Source organism: Polistes canadensis, unplaced genomic scaffold (assembly GCF_001313835.1).
Source record: "Polistes canadensis isolate GaletaPanama2010 unplaced genomic scaffold, ASM131383v1 scaffold_74, whole genome shotgun sequence".
NCBI classification, from domain to species: Eukaryota; Metazoa; Arthropoda; class Insecta; order Hymenoptera; family Vespidae; genus Polistes; species Polistes canadensis.
The window spans coordinates 394,595-409,536 of record NW_014569621.1 but is presented as its reverse complement, the minus strand read 5'-3'; the positions used below and the strand labels follow the sequence as shown (position 1 = coordinate 409,536).

General features: G+C 34.4%; 1 protein-coding gene across 3 annotated transcripts in view; it reads right to left on the bottom strand.

The window, feature by feature from the left end:
* Positions 1-11,947, bottom strand: part of LOC106786433 (hybrid signal transduction histidine kinase L-like) — a 38,449-nt gene extending 26,502 nt beyond the window's left edge. Inside the window, exons 1-2 of one of the 3 annotated variants that reach the window (XM_014747823.1) lie at positions 11,380-11,947; positions 10,499-10,997 (exon numbers count right to left, since the gene is read on the bottom strand). In XM_014747823.1, coding sequence (XP_014603309.1) covers positions 10,499-10,601 — 103 coding nt within the window. In that variant the 5' untranslated portion in view covers positions 10,602-10,997; positions 11,380-11,947. Of the gene's footprint in view, positions 1-10,498; positions 10,998-11,379 lie in introns of those variants that run through there. The other 2 variants (XM_014747824.1, XM_014747825.1) reach the window with 2 other exon arrangements.
* Positions 11,948-14,942: the final 2,995 nt, after the last annotated feature.

Sequence of the window (14,942 nt, the reverse complement as noted above, 5' to 3'; positions counted from 1 at the left end):
CTCGTCATCAAAACCGTGAACTATCTTCTTTCAGGATCTTCCTTACTTTGCCCCCTTTTTGCTTTCGATTTTATTCACTCCTCTTTGATTCTTCAAGGCTTGTCCATTTCGTTTACGATTTTCTTCACGTTCTCATAATCGAGAAAAGGTGAACGAACTTTGTGATATTTAAGAAGGGGTCATTCATTCCTATCGAAAAAATTTCAAACAAAAATCCATTGTACAAAATATTTTGAATATAAGGTTATATTTATTCTTACCTCACTTGATCAAAACGAGTCGGCAATGTTAATAAATTATTATTTTTATAGATCATAAAATTGAATATAAGTGAGCAGACATTTGTTCTGTCTTTCATTTCTTACGAATATAAATAAGACACCCGTTATAATCTTTCTCTCTTTTTCTCTCTCAAACCATTTCCTGTCCACATAACACACACACACACACACGCATACGATATTCCTATCAGCTGTTCAATAACGACACGCCCGACGAGGATCCTCCTCGTACAAAATGAATTCGGACGTTTCTTTTTTACAGTCCCCCCCGCCCCCTTATTCTTTCTCCCTTTCTCTCTTCTTCTTACGTTCCCCCTTTTATCATGTGTCTCCTCTATCATTATCAACCCAATGACCTGACATGCAAGATGTTTCCCATCTACAGAGTTAAACCAATCATTGGAGAGTACAGTCAGTGGAAGAAAATTTGGTCGAAAGAATAATTGTTCTGACATGTACTCTCACATTTTAAAAGATAGATGATCCTTCATTTTTCGTGCTTTTTGTACATGATCGTCACGTGTGTATCTGCGTACGTTCTTAATTACCCTTTGCGGTCTTTTTAATCATCTTTCGTTTAGAAGACGACACGTTGTATACTCGTAAATGTCCTTACTTTTTCGACCATTTATGAAATTTTTCTACATATATCATATCTATGTGCACGTGTATATATATATATATACATCGTCTAAAAAGTTTTATGCGCGTGTATCCTTATATACATCGTCTAAAAAGTTTGTTGTGTATGTGATATAAAAAGAAAGGAGATGCAGAAGCAAGAAAGAAAAGTTTCCGACGGGTCGTTTAATTCGTTCCAAGAGGATACTTTCTCCTTCCATCTTTTGCGATCTTGGCAACGTTCGTATCAACGAACTTTCTTCGCACTTTTTCTACTTGCCCAGCGGACAAGACGAGGGCGTCTAATTGCGCCCACTTGAAAGACTCGTAGACTCCTTGTCAAGCGTCTCTAATTAATTTGTGCATGTATATATACGCAATGATGAAAAAAGAAAGGAGAGATGAGGAAAGAAAAAAAGAAAGAAAGAAAAAAAGAGAGAGAGAGGAGTAACGCACGTGCTCGAGAGAAGAACCATGTCCGGTTCTAAGTGGTGAAAAGCTCGAGAAAAACCATAGTCGACGTGATATCGCGACGAGAATTTTTTCAAATACGAAACAGAACTATTCAGAAGAAAATCCTGAAACTATAAATAATATCTCACACGTTTAATATTAATACTTCTTTTAAAACAAATAAACTGTAACACTATTTACATAATATTTTTTTAACAATCTAACTTTCATTTATAATACCTAACATATTAATAATATTACAAACATATAATATAATACAAAACATTAGATTAAAAAATATTAAAGAATAAATAAAATAAAAATATACAAATAAAATGAGAAAAGAAAAATCGTGTAAGTTAATCGAGATGATTTAGTTGGAGAACACTTTCTGCTCGTTAGAAAATCTATTAGATACACCTAATCGAGAATGTAGCTGCTGTTCTCTTCCATACGAGAGAGTCCCTCGGATCTCTCGTAGATCCTGGATCACTTGGTGATGTCGGGTGAGCACGATTCCGACTCCAACTACGACTACGACGAAGAAAAAGAAGATAAAGAAGAAGAAGAAGCGCATTTTCACAACCGCTTTTCCCTCGACAAGAAGACTGGTTGGTTGGTTGGTTGGTCGATTGGTCTGTCGGTCTGTCGGTCTGTCGGTCGATGGAATCGGAGTTGAACCCGGTTCGACGTGCTGTTCTACACGATTCTCTTCTACAGAATCTTCTTTTTCTTTTTCTTCATCATCATATTGTATCCTTTTCTTACTTACATCTGACTACCTAGAAATCCGGCTTAAAGGGGACGCGACAGAACGATGTCGATAGGATCGGAGAAAAAAAAAAAAGAAATGATGGATAAACGTTGGGAAAATGTGTTTACGTGTCTCTTATCGTTTCTAATGATAGTTATGTATGTTTAACATAATGAAAACGAAGATGAAGAAAAATAAAATGAAGAGAAAGGAGTGGGGTGAAGTCAATTTATTGTTAACGTTGAAAGAAAGTCCAAGACAATTGTGACAGAAACTATCTATATAAATATAATAAATAAAATCATAATAATAATCTAAGAGAGAGAGGATCAAAATGTTCAAAGTAACGAAATAATATTGAGACTCATGAAGATTCACAATCTATTGTTTTACGAAGCTTAGGCACAATTTTTATTTCAAATATTTGTAACAAAGTATATACAAACATAATTTATATACGTAAAGGATATATTTTATCTTCAACAGGGTTCGATATCGAATCCTCTCGTATTCTCTTATTCTATTATATTTCTTTTTTTTACTTTTATTGTCTTCCTCGTAAATTTTGTCAATCGAGTATACATGCATACATTATCGTAACTATAGTTTATCGATATAGAAGGTAGAATGTTATATATTATAAACTCGAAGGAAGGAACGCAGTAAACGCGTGGCCAAACGTATCCGTGATTTATAATCTTAAATGGTAAATGGCACGAGAAGCTCGAACGCGCTCGAATCCCAAATACGTGTAAAAGAAGATTGTCGAGCGTTTAGTGAAAGGCAAAGATCAGAGTCTCGTTTGTGGCCGAGATTCGAATCGAACGACAACGAACCTACCCTAAGTCACGACAAAGATTGTCGACGTGCGTTTAACCTATTCCAGCGGAACATCTCGCATGTATTCCATCTGTTTATATTGGTTAAATGTAAATGTTCATTTTTTTTATAATATATTCTTGTTAAAGTATTGTATATTGATATAAAACTATCTTACATTCGTATTGGTTTCAGTACAATGTTTCCTTATATGTTAATGATCAAGAAAAACCACTTGTTTCTTTTTCTTTTGTTTTTTTATTTGTCTCATATTTTCTATCTAACATTTTTTGTCAGTCACTTTATCGTGACTATCGTTGATCGATCAAAAGTATCATCGTTGACGTCCAAATTTCTTAATTTGGAAACACAAGTATTGCTAAATTCCAATTATACGATCTTAAAACAATCAATTCAATTTTATTACAGACATAATAAAAAATTAGGTTACGTTTGTGATATAATTAATAAATAAAAAATTAGAAAATAAATATATCGCGTTAACGTTATAGTCGAGATAATTTTTCGAGAATACTTTCAGCTCGTTAGAAAATCTATTAGATACACCTAATCGAGAATTGAGCTCTCTTTCATACGAGAAATTACTTGGATATCATATATATACTACTCGCAAACGTTCATAAATACCATAATACACATACTACGATAGCCAAAGCAAAGCTACGAAATACGCAACTTAACACACAAACACGTATAAATACTTACGTATCTATATATCTAGAAATCTATTCGAGATATCTCGATAATCAATTACTTTCCTCGAAAACCAGATTCTCGAATTGGACTTTGAAGGAGGACGACTAACTATTACAGTAGTATAATAATTAATCTCTCGATCGAAGAAGTAGAATGCGATCAGGTAAGATTATTATTATTATTATTATTGCCAATCAAGAGAGGAAGAATTTCGTTTTGGCAATCGCGATCGAATTCTAGACCTTTCAAGCCGGATAAAATTTGATTCGAATGTGATGCGAGCAAATTTTAATTAATTCACAATTGAAGGATAGGAATATATTTAAAGAAATAGTGAAAGATAGAAAAAAAGAGAGAGAGACAAAAATTAAATAATATTTCGATCGAATCCAACGGACACAGTTTTCTACGAGGGATTTCAAACATCTTTTCAGATATTTTCAAACTTTATCTTTTATCCATGTTGTTTGAAGAGAAAGCTTATTCGCGTTTGCAAACGACTAATACGATGAAGATCCTCTTGTTCTAATTTTACCTTTAATAGAAAAAGAGAGAAAGATAGAGAGAGAGAGAGAGACTGTATGAGGATTATTCATTTTAAACGTTCGCTACCAGCATGGACTATATTTCTCAGGAGGTTTCATATCAAAAGGGCTTCTCTCTCTCTCTCTCTCTCTTTCTTTCTCTTTCACTCTCTTTAAAAACGTTCAAAGTATACGATCAAACAGGGTAGAAACGTATCTACATGGACATCTTATAATCCCCGGTCGTAGCTAGTTTTCATCAATGGTACTTACGAAGCGTGCTTAATTCTATACTGTGCTTTAATTTTCGATCCTATTTACAACATTGGAATACCTTTCGTAAAATTTAAATCCCAAGGAGAAAACTAGACCAGGATGATCGTATCAGACGATCTGGTACACGATTAAATTCGTAGATCCGAGTTTGAATTTAAAAATAAATTCTATTTCAAACATATATTTGAAAAATATATCGGAGATAACAACGCGCGAGAATCAAACGAGAAATCGAATTTATCAAATCGTTCGCGTTTAAAATGTATCGGATTTTAAATATATATATAAAAAAAAAATCGTTTTGTATTTACCGCTGAAATAGAAAAAAACAAAATCGAACACGGAACAAAAATTCGTAATTACTTTTCGAACAACCTGATATTAGAAAACGGGGGAAAAATAAATTGAAAGAAAATGAAATTTCGATCAAAATATAAAATTGAATCTCCGAGATGAGAAAATCCTCCCAAAGGATTCTACTCTTCTTCTTCTTCTTCTTCTTCTTCTTCTAGTGGCAACATCCTCGCACCTTGAAATCCAGTTTTATCGGCACTCCTTGGGCATATATCTACGTCGAAAGTGTGAAGCTCGTGTCACCATTTGAGTATGACACTCGTGTGCTGTGTCTGTTTTTCTTTCTCTCTCTCTCTCTCACTCACTCACTCTTCTTGAGGGGGTCCCATGAGCTATTTACGGAGACGCCATATCCCTCACACTGCCACAAAGACTTCTTTTATATTCTCTCTTTCTCTCTTCCCCTAGCCCTCTCTCTCTTTCACGCACACACATACACATACACACATTATCTATTTCTGTCTCACTCAACTACGACTCAAATTTCGCGAAAAATTATCGGAGAAGAGAGGGAAGATATAAAAGGAGGCGATAACGATTCTACTTGTTGGAGAAAGCAAAAAAAAAAGAAAATATTAATAAAAAATTAAAATAAAATGAAATATGAAGAGAGAAAGAAGGCGAGTAGGTTGATAAAAAATTTCGATCGTTGAAACAAGGGGAAAGGCAGAGAGAAAGAGAGGGAGAATGAGAGAAGGCTTTTAAAGGAACACCCTTCGACCCTGAAATTGGAGCACACGCGGTAAAGTTCGTGCAACTTGAATCTTCTCTCTTTTTCTTTCTTTCTTTCTTTCTTTCTTTCATTCTTTCTTCCTTTCTCCCCTTATTATTTTCGAACAAGATATCCTGTGGAAAATCATTCACCGACGACCTGCTGCTAGTTCGTTCGTTCGTTCGTTCGTTCACGGAAGAAGAAGCAAATTCACTTCTATTACGAATTTCCGCTCGATTAAATGTCCGATTTAAACTAGCAATGTTAAGAAATAGTGGAATCGAAAGTCCTCATTCTCACTGGTAGATAGATCGTCGGTGGCATCGTTCGAGAAAGTCACGCTGATATATTCTAAAGGAAATTACATATTTATTTATTTTTTTTTATTATTATACTTTCATCTCTCATCGTTATTTTTACTTTTTTTCTTTTTTTTGGTTGTAATCTGCACTTCTTTTTCAAAAAATCCAACAATCGATACGATCGTTCTTTTCTATTTATGTGTGTGTGTGTGTGTGTGTGTGTGTGTGTGTTTTCTTTTTCTTTTTATTTCTATCGTAAAGATATAATTTGTTGATATAGGTGTAGTACGCACGCTTGTTTGCGTTAGCACATTTGCGTATCGCGATGAAACTGGCGCTGGCGCTGACGATAAATTATGCAAATTTAACGCGACACGTGCTTCTACATGGTTTCTGAATAAGAAGGTTGTGCGAGAGCAAGCAACAGTAAAACAATGTCGATCGATTGGTAATAGAAAAGAAAGAAAGAGAAAGAGAGAGAGAAAGAGAGATTTTCTATTCTTTACCTAGTTTATTTCCAACTGTTATCGCAACTTCGATAATTTATTTAATATCTTTTTAGCATCGAATTCCTTCCTTATTCTTTCTCTTCATCATCGATTCTTCGTCGTTTTACTTGCGAAAGAGTAGTAGTCTCTCTCGATGCTGTTGCTTGCTTGCTTGCTCGTCTCGCAATTTTTATTCTTCCTTTTTAACCGTACCGAACTACTACAACACGTTCTACCTCAGTTGTTACAGGCATCCGTTAGAAAGTAAAGAAACCTATGGATTTCTTCCTTAGAATTGTACCTCTTAGATTTATGATATGCTCCTTTGGTTACTAGCAAAAACTTCTAATCTCCCTGGTTGAACAAAATCAAGCGTTTATCCAGGCTGGTTCTATGCAGTTCTCGTTCTTGTAATTATACGAATCGAATTATAATGCAAAGAACTTTGCAATCGTAGAAACGGATGGACAAACACGTTGATTATTGGACAAGCTATTTTTATTATTTGTTAAAGAAAAAAAACAAAACAAAGAAAAAAGCTTAAGAATCAACTTTCTCACGCAATTTGTTCTTTCTTTGTTTTTTTTTTCGTAATAAAAATTATACGACAATGTCGAATTTTTTTTTTCTTCGAAGATCAATTAAGATTTATGATAAAGAATATTTTACATTTAAACCGAAACAAAGATGACCATTATTTTTACGTTCAATAATATTAATAAATAAATAAAATCTATTAAAAAAAGACATGTGTCTTGAGTAGACACATTTCAAGGATACGATAAAAATAGTGTTAAAAAAAAAACGGAAAAAAAGAACGAACGAGACAGAAATTTGTTGATGGCGAGCCGAAGGTGCGACCAAGTGTAAAATCTAAGGTCAATCGGGGCTCACCCGTTAGAAGTGAAAGGGTTGGCTAGCATTAATCGTATCTGCGGGGTGAAAAGGCAGGTACAGGCGGCGGTAAGTAAAACCAGCACGGCTATACTAATGGGCTCAGCTCACCTGCTTTCCTTTTACTGTATCTTGACCTGCGCGGTAAAACGATGGTATTTAGGTACTCCACTTTTGCTACGAAATTAAAACGATCCTAATAAGATATATTTGAACGTTTATGGTCATTCGGTACGTTGTTGCTAATCTAACCGGAAACTGCATATGACATATTTCTCGGAAGCCTCTTAGAATTTTCTTCATTATTTTGAAGTAACAACGATGGCGGAATAAGTCAGATTAAATTTTAACGATAATTTTTCGAGCTACCCACGTTTATCAGTAATATGATTCATTATTTGTGTATTCGAATGGCATAGGTGTCAAACAAAGTCGTAATTCTAGTATCCAAGGAATAAGATTACTGTTAACCAATCCACTTAAATATATCTTCTTATCAAGATACTTTCCACGAGGGATTATAAATCAACTCGAGGCTTCTCGTTCGCTACGTTTAAATCAATCATGCAGAAATCGATATTATGCATCTCTGCGTATCTACTCGATTATAATTTATAAACAAAATTTGCGATATAAATATATCTAAACAAATACGATTAGAAAAATATCTACAAACAAAAATACAACGAATTTTTAACGCGAATTATTATACACGCGTTTAATTAAATCATTCCATAATTCTGAAAAAAAAAAGAATAAAAAAAAAATCGAAGAGTCTCGACGACAAGTTTAATAGCAAAATAGCAAAACGTCGAGATACATGACATTAAGAATGGTTGGTAATATAACGATAGGTGTCAGGGCTACTATGTAAGTACGTAAGTAAGCAACATCGATACTTCAAAAAGACAAGTAAAAGAAAATATAAGAAAAAAGATAAGGAACATGTACAAATAAGAAAAAAGATGTGTCTCCCTCTCTCTCTCTCTCTTTCTCTCTCCCTGTCGAGGCGAGAACCAACGTGGTGGTTCTCACCTCGTCGTCGAGAGACATTTCCCGCTTGTCGCCTCGTTTTCATGTCCAGCTTTACCTCTTACATACCCTCCACTAGCCGCTGGATAACCGCATAAAAGTATCCCGTTACCACGGTAGCCCAGATACCGGATTACGGAGCACGAATTGTCAATCGTGTGCGACGAACGAGACGAGACTTTAAAAGGCCTTTCAAAGGTTGCAAGATATGAACAAAGAAAAAAAAGAGAGAGACAGAGAGAGAGAGAAAATAAACGATTACAATCGGATTAACATATCGATTTTAAACACCTTTTCTTTTTTTTTGGAAAATAAACAGAATTTGTAATTTTTGAAAGGGAAGGTTTCCTAAAAATCATTAACGAGATGAGGGGATATCCGAAAGATCTTACTTGTTAAAATGAATTACAATAGGATTAAAATATCGATCTTGAATTGTTTTGTAAAATTCCAACGGAATTTGTGAAAGGGAAGGTTTCTTAAAAACATTGACGAGATGAGGGCTCGAGAGATGATCTTACTATCGTTGAAACGCTATGATATTTAAATGTCAAAGTAGCAGGATCGTCTTCTAAGGGTTAAAGTACGCTTTCAATGGATAAAATTAAAGTCGAAGAAATATCGTTCGAGATTTGAAGATTATGATCAGCCGATGTGGACTCTTATTCTGATTATATTATGTAGTTTTTATCTCTTTCTCTCTCTCTTTTACATGTATGACATAATTAGAAGTTTATTGACTTATTGAAGACTTTGAGTTGGTTATAATCTTGGTACGCAAATAGAAAAACGATTAATCGATAATTAATATGTATTAAATCTAATCTATCGAATTATTGGAAAATCTGTGATATCGGTAACAATAATAGAATTCAAAGAGATGTTGTGTTAGAGGAGTCGATAAAACTCTATTATGTCGTAATAACAGGATCGAATGAATCACGGGGTCGGTAATGTCAGGATCGGTAAATCGGTGAATCGGTGAACGGATAGTTAGCTTACATACGATTTTCCCCATTTTTTCTCTTTCTCTTTTAGCCTATCAAAATTGTACTGTGTATTATATCTGAATCTATTTATCGAATAACTTTAAATGTCATTTTTATAATCTGAAATAATTCATGTTTCTTTTTCTTATTTTGTAATCTAAATAATAAATAATAGGTCGTTAAGAAAATAATTATTCATCGAATCCAGAGACGCTCGTACAAGGGGTTGGTCGAAAAGTTTTGAGTGTCAACGCGTAAAAAGGAACATTTATTTTTCTACCAAAATAAAATTGAGTTTGAGAAAACAAAAAATTGTTTCTATATTGGACTTAACAAAAATTTGTCAACTCATTATCTTATTAAAAATTCATCTAGAAATGTCTGTAAGATATTCATTTACACACGAGATCCTTCTCGAAATGGAAGGGATCGACGAACTCGATGGCATTTCGGCCTTTCGAATCCTCATTATGTCAAAGAATGTTAAGCGTTCTCCAAAGTGATATAGTAGGTACACCATTTCTTTTTGAAACGAATATACAAACCTCGGCTATCGTATTCTCTCGTTGCGGTTATCAATCAGGATATCCGCGTGCGGTTAGAAATTAATTGTGCTCAGATAAAGCGAAAGTACATAGATCAAATAAAATAACAGGCAGTTGGAAGATTAGGTTAATAAACCGCAACGAGATTGAATAACAAAATTGTGCTCCTCGATATACGCGAGACATTCGGTTGATGATGCTGATGCTGATGCTTATCATGATAATGATGTTTTTATTCGTCTAACGCATTTTTCTAAAAAATTCTCTTCCCATTACCTATCCATTCAAAACATTCATTCTGACTTGACCTATTTGACATAAATAAATCAAAGAGAAAGTAAACAAGCGTTAAATACAGCTTCGCCGAGCTAATCGTTTTTTCATCTGCGACATCTACTTTTTGTCTCGACGAACAAATTACTGGAAATGTACAAAAAAAAAAACATAAAATGCACGCCGAGTGAAAGCAGCTCGTACTCGTCCTCTATTTCTATCTCTATCTTTCTCTATCTCTCTCTCCCGTACATATATACGTGTTTAAACACACGCGTATATATAGGAGACACATATACGCATACTCCAATTGATCTCACTTGAATAGCCGGAGCGTTATATCGACCGAATATTTCGGATTGAGAATCCCATAGAGAAACTCCTAGAATACCCGATAAATACAAAATTCTTCGCATTGAGAGAAAACATAACTGAAAAGGAAAAGAAAATAAACGGAAACTCACCCCTAATTTTGGTTTCCTGTCGATCGAGGGACGTTATGCGTGGGTGGTTCTGCTGTCCCGGCTTCTTCAGCAGAACACCCACCACCTGTGGCGCCATCATCATCTCCACCACCTTTTCTTCCTTCTCCTATTCTTTCTTGATAAACTTTTCACTGATCTTCTTCCTCTCCCTCCTCCCAACCCAACCCACACAACACGATAAACAATAAATGATATTCAGTCAATAGTCAACATCGTTTTTCTCGTCGCTGCACGCGATACGAAAAAAAAAAAAAAAAGAAAACCAATAGAGGCGAAATAGAATCACGCGTTTATTAAATTAAAGAATTTTATGACACACACATGAGTCACAATTATCGTCGATTTCGAATCGCTTGTTCAAACAACAACAACAATAACAACATCAGCAAAATTTCATGCGAATTTAGTTCTCCCAATCATTCGATTTCTTCCCCTTTCCTCCTTCCCTTTCGACCACTTCTTTTTCTTCTTTCTTCGTCTAAATAACAGAGCACATGTAAAGAACGAAAAGAGAGAGAGAGAGAGAGAGAGAAAAAGGGGGAGAAGGTGGCGACGTTCTTTATTGGTCGAGGCGCCGACAATTCGATGATCGAAAAGGCACCGTCGTTCACTTTTGCAACAGTGTGTCGCGTCTCCTATTTATTATATTATATTATATTATTCAAGAGAGACAAACTCTCCCGCAATAATAATATGTCGGTTTCTTTTACACTTCGACTTCGATGACGATGATCACCATCATCATCGTTATTATTATTATTATTATTATTATTCTATATTATTAACGTTCTCTTCGCGGTTCTTCAAGAAAACTAATTTACGTTCGCTTTCTTCCACGAAATTTAACAATAACAGTTTACCAGTTTTTCGAAATTTCCCTTGATCGGTCGTTTACAACATTCATTCTATTGTTGTTTTGCTAAGATAAGAAAAGCGAATTTCTTCTGTCATTATTTATTTATAATCTTCTTTCTTTCTCTCTCTCTCTCTCTATATATACACATATATTCTATTCTTTCTCTCTTTCTTGTTGAGATACAATTTATGTTTCGAAGCTTGGGGATGCATAAAAAAAAACGTTCGCTACTGTTTACACAGGTGATCCAAATGCACTACTATTTAGCTTTCTACTAACACATATATACATACATATGAATATATACATATACATACATATAATATTCTATCAAATAGTTAATTTAACGAGAGAGAAACGTTTAACACTCCATCCATTATCCCCACCATAATAACACCACGAGAATAACGAAAGTTTTTCTTGCACGAATCCCGTTGACACGTTTCGAACTTTTAATCGAAATACAAAAACCGTTTAATATCGCGTGGTATAGAAATAATAATATACAAATACACCGTACACCCTACCCGGCGCACGTCCGGCGAACGACTGATTCTGACTGACAAACGCTCGTGTCCCGGAGTGCATCGTGCCAAACCCCACCACCACCATCAGTCCCCGTCTATCCCATGTCTAACCCCACTCTTTGCCGGTACGGCGTAGCTGCGCAGCTACTCTTCCCATTACCCTACGGATCGTTTACCGTGTTTACGCGCATCCCTTACCAGCCTAACGAGTAAAAAACACTGATTCTTTTTATTTTTCTTTCTCTTTATATTTATTTTCTTCTTTTTTTTTTATTATTTCTTTTTATTTTATTTTATTTTCGTTAAAAGCAACAACACCGATATTTCTGTGGTATTAATTTACGTTTATACGCTGTTTTTAGAAAATATGTTTTTAAAGGAAACAGTTTGAAGACTGAAATATGAGAAATATAATTTGTTGTTGTTAAGAAAAATTCTAAACAAATAAATTGTCGTGAACGTTATGAAAGAAATTATTATGAATAAATATTTTCCCTATCTCTCTTAACACATATTTTTTTAAAATAATATACGTTACAATGATAGCGTTATACATCGTTAATATTATTAAAATAATAAACAGTGTGTTATAATTCTAATATTGGATTTTCTGATTCTTAACAAATATAGTTGATGGAAAAGTAAAGATTTCTTTTAAGAGAAAAATATTTGTAGCATTTACAATGGGTTTTCCTGTTTCTAGGAAAGCTGGTTAGGTCGATAGGACGAAAATGGACTAGATAAAAATGGTATTCATGGCATGTTCCTCGATTTTTCTTTTTCTCGGAAACACTTTGAACGCTAGTCAGTTAACTTACGTCAGAATCATCAATTTTTCGATTACTTTCACGTCCCGAGATCGTATTAGATATATATCATTTAACTCTCTTTCTTTATCTCTTTATCATTCCATTTTTATTTCCTTCCAAAGCAAAGAAATTATTCCTCTTAATGGATGTTTATCGATATTTACACACGCGCGAGTCATCTTCCAAGCTGGGATGCAATTTTTCCATTCGATTAATCGCCAGAACCATTTTTCTTTTTAATCCGTCGACCATAAATGGGTTACAGCCCCAGCTTTTTCTCTTTCATACGAAAATACTTTAACATACTGTATACTCCTGGATAGGGTGATTCAATGGCTAAAAATGAATAGAAACAGTTTTTTTCTAAAACCATAATTCAACCATGACTTTTTCAAATAAAATTAAACGGAAAATAAATTTAAAAACACGAGTAGTCTTGCTTATATTCTTTAACGAGTCAACAAAATTCGAAGTTTAGTTGAAATGGGTGCGATAAAGATGCACGAAACCATGGTCACGGTTCTTCGTGTAAACTAATTAAGCTTGGTAAACGAAGGAAACTGCGAAATCGTTCCATTAAGATGAAATACCGAGGGAACCTGTAACGGTAATAGGGTTGGTTAATAGTATTAGAGATAGTAATAGTATTAAACGACGCGTGTATGCGTTCGCATGCTGCAGGATACAGGATATACGTGATCAAGCTGTGACGTTAAAACGTTTCGAGATCTATGACGACAATGCAAAAATGAAAAAATTCAGTGACATACTTTCACTCTCTATCTACGATTACTATATATATGGTATATAACTTGCCACGTGATTCGTATCATTGACTGTTTAAAGTGCATATAAAATAAGTCATAAAAAAATTCGTAGGAAAATGTTTCCTTGTTGTTGTAATAATAATAATAATAATAATAATAATAATTATGATAACGATGTTAGTATAAAATAATAATAATAATAATGACGATAATCATCGTGATTCGATCTCACTTCATTTGTGTGCTTGTATGTGTCTGTTTTTTCTAAAGAAAATGAGAAGAAAGTTAGTAAAATTCGAATAAAACGAATCGCTAGTTTCGATAAAAGCAAGGGAAGGAAAATTCTGAGTAAAAACGTGACAATAAAAGTATCAACGATAAAGTAACTAATACATTCTATAAATATTTCACGTGGTGCTTCTGTTTATGTCACCTCACGTTTTGGGCCACCATAAACTTTGTTCAAACTGTCACGGTTCTAAACGTTGCATTCCTTTTCTCACCGTTATGGAGTAGAGCGTGCTGCGGCGACGACATATTAGCAGGCCCATTGTAACCTTGAATAATAAAAGGGAAAAAGGAAGAAGAATGAGAAGAATAAAATGACAAAGAGATGAGACTATTTTATTTCGGGGATTTTTATCGTTTATGGGGCAGGTGAAAAAATACGATCACGTATTAAATGTGATTGTGCGTGTGGTGTACGTGTATGAATGTCTCTCGATATAGAGTTCCCTCCTTCGAATGAAATCTTTTTCTACGCTTTCATTTTTATTTTCGGCATCGTTTACCTTTGAGATCAATCGAAGAATATAGGTTGAATAATCGAAACGTAAAATTGAAATTAGCAACGTTGTCTTTGACGGAATCAATTTGTACGATATCGTTAGATAGATTTGGGTCAGTGAAAATTGGTAAAGAAAAATGGTTGATCCGATTATCGATCTTTGATTCGGAAAGGAATAAAAAAAAAAAATTAAGAACCGAAATAAAACATATCGAATCTCAATAAATCTTGGCAAAGAAACGAGAAGAGTCAGTCGGTCGACTTTATTTACGATCGATTGCGTTCGAAGGTAGCGTGGCATTCGGTCGAGTGCTTCCAAACGAGATATTATAAGCGAACGATGCATTGATCCATGTCGAGAAAACTTGTGTATGTTTATACCTATATGTGCATATGTGTGTAACTGTGTGTATTGACAACGAACAATGCTCTATAGACCTCTCCAATGTCAGTAATGATAGTCGTTTAATATCAATATTCCGAAGGCGTCCAACGACGACACAGAAATGCCGAGAGTTTAAACTCGATCGAAGCTTATGCGAGAATCGATATCTCGATGTTACCAAGACAGCTAACAAAATTTATATCACGGAATATATCTATCTATCTATCCAATTTTTAAGCGCGAATTATTGCGAGATTATTTTTGCCGTTATCTTTGGCCCCGAATAAATGAA